This window comes from Trichosurus vulpecula, chromosome 1, assembly GCF_011100635.1.
Source record: "Trichosurus vulpecula isolate mTriVul1 chromosome 1, mTriVul1.pri, whole genome shotgun sequence".
NCBI classification, from domain to species: Eukaryota; Metazoa; Chordata; class Mammalia; order Diprotodontia; family Phalangeridae; genus Trichosurus; species Trichosurus vulpecula.
Window position 1 is genome coordinate 14,613,028 of NC_050573.1, and position 6,000 is coordinate 14,619,027.

At 58.8% G+C, this 6,000-nt stretch overlaps 1 protein-coding gene across 1 annotated transcript in view; it reads left to right on the forward strand.

Annotated features, from left to right (window-relative positions):
• The window catches only part of TBC1D10A (TBC1 domain family member 10A), a 39,017-nt gene extending 34,388 nt beyond the window's left edge, over window positions 1-4,629 (forward strand). The window contains exons 5-9 of the mRNA XM_036756367.1: window positions 125-239; window positions 421-486; window positions 794-983; window positions 2,935-3,089; window positions 3,348-4,629. Coding sequence (XP_036612262.1) covers window positions 125-239; window positions 421-486; window positions 794-983; window positions 2,935-3,089; window positions 3,348-3,836 — 1,015 coding nt within the window. The 3' untranslated portion in view covers window positions 3,837-4,629. The remainder of the gene's footprint in view (window positions 1-124; window positions 240-420; window positions 487-793; window positions 984-2,934; window positions 3,090-3,347) is intronic.
• The last annotated feature ends 1,371 nt before the right edge of the window (window positions 4,630-6,000 follow it).

Genomic DNA, 6,000 nt, shown 5'->3' on the forward strand with positions numbered 1-6,000 from the left:
CTGGAGTCCCTGAGGCCCGCCTAGAGCTGTCCTGTGGACCAGTACTGGTTCCTGGTTGGAGCAGCTGGTCCAGCCCAGCCCTTGGGCCCTGGTGCTGTCTCACGGCTTTGTCCCTTTTCTCTAGCCAACAGGACTTATTCAGAGTGCTGAAGGCCTATACCCTCTACAGGCCGGAGGAGGGCTACTGCCAGGCCCAGGCCCCTGTGGCTGCCGTCCTGCTCATGCACATGCCTGCAGAGGTACCTGCCTGGTCCCTTCCCCTGGAAGCTTTATGGGGACTACGTGGGATTTTCCTATCCTCCGCCTTGGCTCCTGGGGCTCCATTACCCACCCCCCCACCCCCGGGAGGGAGGGGTGGTCAGAAGACTGAGGGCACCTGGACATAGTACCTGGTCCTGATTCTTCTTCTCCTTGTCACAGCAAGCTTTCTGGTGCCTCGTGCAAATCTGCGAAAAGTACCTGCCAGGCTACTACAGTGAGAAGCTGGTAAGCTGCAACTGGGCCCCTGGATGCTGGGCTTGGGTCCCAAGCCACTCCCAGGCACCCCTGAGCAGCCTTTGCCTGACCCGGGGCTCCCAGGCCTTCTACCACTTTCATGCCACCAGTCTCTAGAATCAGAATGCTGAGCTTGGCCAGAGACCAGCCTCAGGGTTGGGGTGGGGCAGAAGTGGGTGCCCACCCTGTGTTCCCTCCTTCGTGTGTGTGTGTGTGTGTGTGTGTGTGTGTGTGTGTGTGTGTGTGTGTGTAAAGGGATCCTGAGGTTGGGATGCTCACCCCTTGCCCCTCACTGCAGGAGGCCATCCAGCTGGATGGGGAGATCCTGTTCTCTCTGCTGCACAAAGTGTCCCCTGTGGCCTACAAACACCTGAGCAAGCAGAAGATTGACCCCATCCTGTACATGACAGAGTGGTTCATGTGCGCCTTCTCCCGCACCCTGCCCTGGAGCTCTGTGCTCCGCGTCTGGGACATGTTTTTCTGTGAAGGTACAGGACCTCCCTCGCCCCACTTTGGTCTCCTGGGTGGGCGGGAGCCCAGGCCATAGGTGACAGGTGATCATACCAGCTGTGGAGGACCCCCTGGTCAGAGCATGAGCCAACACCATCCTGGGTGTTGGGAAGAGACAGACTGAGAGGGCCCGTGTTTACCTCCCTTCATGGGGGTGGGGGGAAAGGGGCAGTGCCAAGGTGCGAGCTCAAATAATCGGTGTGATAGAATTCAGACTCAGCCTCTCAGAGAGGCCCAGGCACAGAGGGTGCTCTGAGGGAATGGTAATCATTACCAGCCACTGCAGATAGGGCAGGCCTTCTGGAGAGAAGGTAGAAGACCAGTCAGAGAAGGGAAAGGAGGCCAGGCTACCCAGAGGGCACAGCCGGAGCAAAGGTCTGGAGGTAGGACTTGGGAGGGGGCACAAGTCCACTCCAGCCAGAGCAGACCCTCGGAAATGATTGTGTTCCCCATCGCCCAAAGAGCCTTTGCTCACGTGGGCAGATATCAGCCTTTTTCTGTATCAGAAATTGAAGCTCTTAGGACCTTGCGGCCCTTGGGGACACGCAGAGCCTTGCTGGTAAGCAGTGCAGGAGCTGCTGTGGGAGGCCAGCAGCCTCCTTTTCTGTGGTGCTCAGGTTCTAAAGTGATCTCCCTGCCACACAGTCGCCCCCATTGTAGAGACAAGAAACCAAGGGTCCAATGCAGTCTCCACTAGCATTTATTAAGGACTTGCAACATGCTGTCCCTGTCCTGCAGGGGCTTCCACTCTGAAGGAGGAGGAGACCAGAGGGTATGGGGGGAAGCGGGGCAGGGTGCAGATGCAGGAAGGAGCTGAGTCCAAGCTCTGCCCTCTCCAAAGGAAGGCGTTGGGAGGAGCTTGGTCCTCCAGCCTCCAGGCCCAGTGAGGTGGGGTCAGTGGGGCCCGCCCCAGAACAATGGGCACTGAGCCCCTGGCTCTGGACTTAAGGGTCTGCTGTCACCCACCATCACCCTATCCATTGCTCCAGAGGGCAGTTCCACCCCTTTGCCCTTGGAGGGTTCAGGGCCTAGGGGAGAGGCATTGGGCCTGTGTTGAGGCCAGATTGTCTTTAGGCTCCCTCCTCAGGAGTCCACACTGGAGGGTCAGGCAAGGAATTAGACCCTAGACCAGTTTAGAGGAGGAGGCAGCTGCTAGAATGGGAAGAACATTTGAAGTCACAAGGCCTGGGTTCAAATCCCACTCAGTTACTAGGGGAATAACCTTAGAGAAGTCTCTGGGCCTGGGTCTCTTCTGTAAAGGAAGGCATAATGTGTGTGAGGGGATGTGGGGTGGATTAGATGCCCCTAGTCTCTAGGTCTAAAGCCCAGAATCTCAGGATGATTGTAGAGCCCCCATCCCACTGGACTAACTTCATGGGGCTGATGGAAGCCTCCTTTCTGCCTGCAGTCTTGGCAGGAACACCTCCATTGGCTGGGGGTCGGAAGAGGGGGCATCAAGCCTGCCTTGAGGCCTGGAGAGGCCCCCAGGGAGGAAGCAGCAGAGGAGGGCTGATGCCTGCGCTGGTGCCCCCCCGCTGTCCTCCCAAGCTGGGAGGCCTAACCCCGGCCACAACTGGGGGGGCACCGGTCCTTCAAAGCTGCTCTGTACCACCTCCTGCAGGAGTGTGAATGGAGAGCATCTGGTCCTGGGTTCTAATTCTGCCTCCTACTCTAGTAAGCACTTGTGATACTAGTCAGCCTCAACTTCTTATGACTGTTTCCTCACTGGCTTGTGTTCCTTGCTTCCTAGTCATCCAAGGGAGTCACAGGGGTGGGGAAGCCATGCTTTACCAAGTGCTCGAGATGTGCCCTGGGGATACAGGAAGAGACAAAAGGCTGGCTTGGGCACCCAGCCTGGAAATGTGCCAGGTGGGACTGGAGCCCACTGCTGGCCACAGCCTGGCCTCTGACCGCTCCTCTTCCTTGCAGGGGTGAAGATCCTTTTCCGGGTGGGCCTGGTGCTGCTGAAGCACAGCCTGGGCTCCTCCGAGAAGCTTAAGGCCTGCCAGGGTCAGTACGAGACCATGGAACGGCTGCGGAGTCTGAACCCCAAAATCATGCAGGAGACCTTCCTGGTGCAGGAGGTATTGGGGGGCCTGGAAGGCAGAGGGGGGCTGGGGAGCCAAGGAAAGGGGGGATCCAAGAAAAGGGGGCCCTGGAAGACAGAGGAGGTCCTAGGAACCAAGGAGAAGGGGGGCCTGGAAGACAGAGGGGGTCTTGGGAGTCAAGGAAAGGGGGGCCTGGGGAACCAAGGAAGGGGGGGTCCTGGAAGGTGGGCAGGGCTCCAGCCCAGGTATGGGTGGCACACTCACTGGGCCCTCTCTCCCCATCTCGGGCACCAGGTCATCGAGCTTCCTGTGACCGAGCGGCAGATTGAGCGTGAGCACCTGATCCAGCTTCGGAAGTGGAAGGACACCCGGGGGGAGCTCCAGTACCAGTCGCCACCCCGGCTCCATGGGGCCAAGGCCATCAGCGAGGCTGAGCCTGCACCCCGGAAGGCACTGGAGCCCTCTCCCTCCATCCGCCTGCCCCCGGGCACCCAGCTGCCGCCCCCGGGCACCAAGAGCAGGCAGCAGAAACAGGCAGAGAAGGAACATGAGAAGGCCATGAAGGAGAAGGCCAAGCGGCAGAAGGGTCAGCAGCAGCCCCCGCCACAGCTGTCCCCAACGGCACCCAGCGAGGCCAGCAGCCCTGGCCCAGGGGCCCCTCACCCCGCTGCTGCCCTGGTGCCTGTGGCTGCCCGGGGGTCAGAGGGTACAGACGCCAAGGACTCACCTCATCGTTCCAAGGAGAGCCTGACTTCCCAGGAGAGTGAAGACACTTACTTGTAAAAGGACCAGGGTTCCCTGATTCCTCAGTTTCCCTTTTCTGAAAGCTGGGAGGAGACATGCCCTTTGTCCGAGAGGGTTTCCCACAGCTTCAATAACCTGCTAGGCCAGTCACAGAGGGCATCATCTTGTGTGGCCGAAGGGCAGGGTCCTTGTCAGTGGCTGGCCCCTGGGGATTGTGTGTCCTCTTCTGTCTGCTGGGCACTGGCCCCTCTCCCTTCTTTTCTGTAACCCCTGACTTGAGGATGTGGGCAGACCGTATCCTCCTGGCAGTGGGGATGTTCTGGCCCCCTCCTGTCGGTGTGACCCCTACCCTCTGTCTGGCAGCCATAAGGGGGCAGATCCTGGGGGCTCGGTTGGAGAGGTCCTCAGCTTCAGTGACTATTTATTTTCTCTGGCATTGGGCCTTGGGCTGCCCACACGGCCCAGGGGATGGCCAGGCATCCACCCTCTGGCCTGAAGGTCCTGGCTCTGCCTGTCTCCTTGGGCTCCAGGCTCCTGTTGGTCACAGCAAAATCACATGCTTCCTGTTGCCCCAGCGGGGCTCCTCCAAACTCCCCCCTGCCCAGAGATGGGGGTCAGGCCTCTGCCCCCTCAGCCACCAGCCCTCTTCAGCCTAATGGGTTGAGACCCTCAGAAGTGACCATCTGCTACTGCTGTCCTGGGCTGGACGGCCCATGGGGCACAAGACCTCGAGTCTGCCCTGGACGGGTGGGCATGGGGCAGAGAGGTGAGGGGATGGCTTCTCTTTGTGTAAAGTAATGGTTTTGTACAGAAATAAACTGGGTTCTCTAAAGAGCTGTGGGACCCCTCCCTTTGGTGGGTGGGGGGTGCAGCAGGGCCTGGGGCCCCCCACCATGGATGCTTCCAGAGAAGCCGGGTTCAGATCCTGCCTCTGAAGCGTATTACCCTGGCTGACCTTGGCCTCAGCTTCACTAGCTGTGAAAGGGTCAGACCAGACAGCCTCTAAGGGCCTTCTGGCTCAGGATGGTCTTGCTCCCTTTCTTTACTCTCCCAGAGTTGGAGTCCTCAAGCCGGAGGCTGATGGCTGGCCCCTAACCAGGACCCCCTTTCCCCCATGTGGGGATTCACAATTTGGGTTGGGGTGGGACCAGATCACTCCAGTGTAGGCTCTCCATTTTATGGAGGAGGAGGCTAAGCCCCTACCTCACCCCCATGGTGGGTGAGGCCCTCCCCTGGCCCAACCTCCACAATTCTGATTTTATACCAGGCCGCCTCCTCTCTGCTCTTCCTGGATGGGGCCGACTGAGCCAATTGAAGGCATTCACTGCTCCCTGGGGTCGGGTTTGTTTAAGCAGAGGGGAGGGGGGCTGCTGTACCTGAGGTTGAGGCCCTGCCAACAGCTGCCCGAGGTCACCCTGGCACCAGAGTCTGAAAGGGGAAGTCACTTCTAGCTCCTTCCTCCCCAGGGTGGTTTCCGGATCTCAGAGAGGGTGGTAACCTACTTCCTCAAGGTAGGTAGGGCCTTAAGAGGTAATATCTGGAAGGGCCCTTCCTTAGCATCCACTCCCAGCAACCCTTGGGCCCAGTGAGGGGCTGAATCAGGGCAGCTCCAATCTCAAGCCTCAGCCCATGAGGTCATCCCAGCTTATTAAAAAATTAAAAAACCTGCCTGCCTAGAGGCCTTCTGAACTTTGCTTTGGGGTTAGGGTGGAGGAAATGGTCTCACTTCCTGGTGAGGACCAAGGCCATGGTCAGGGATAGGAAGGCAGAGGGAGAGAGTTGGATAAAGGAAATTCAGAGTTCTTAAACCCGGAAGTGGAGCAGGCTATGACCATGCCTGCGGGCAGGTTATGAGAGCCGAGGAGGCTGAATAAAGTGGGGGTATGTGCTGAAGTCCCCAGTGTGAGGGCAGGAGTTAGGGCCAGAGGGCACACTCAGCCAGGTGCTGACAGAGAGAGAACGTCCAGGGGCGATGGGGACATAGAGGCCATGGGGGTCTGGATTGGGTGATAAATCTGAGTGACGGAGGTTACGGGGAGAGATGTTGATGGGGACGGCATAGGGATCATCAGATCGCCTGAGGCCTTGGACGCCATGGTTCTGTGCCTTAGGGCGTGTCAAACCACCCCTGCAGACTCTGAATTACTGGGGACCTCTCCAGGAATTCTGGTTTGGGGCACCTCTTACCTATTGATCTTATTGA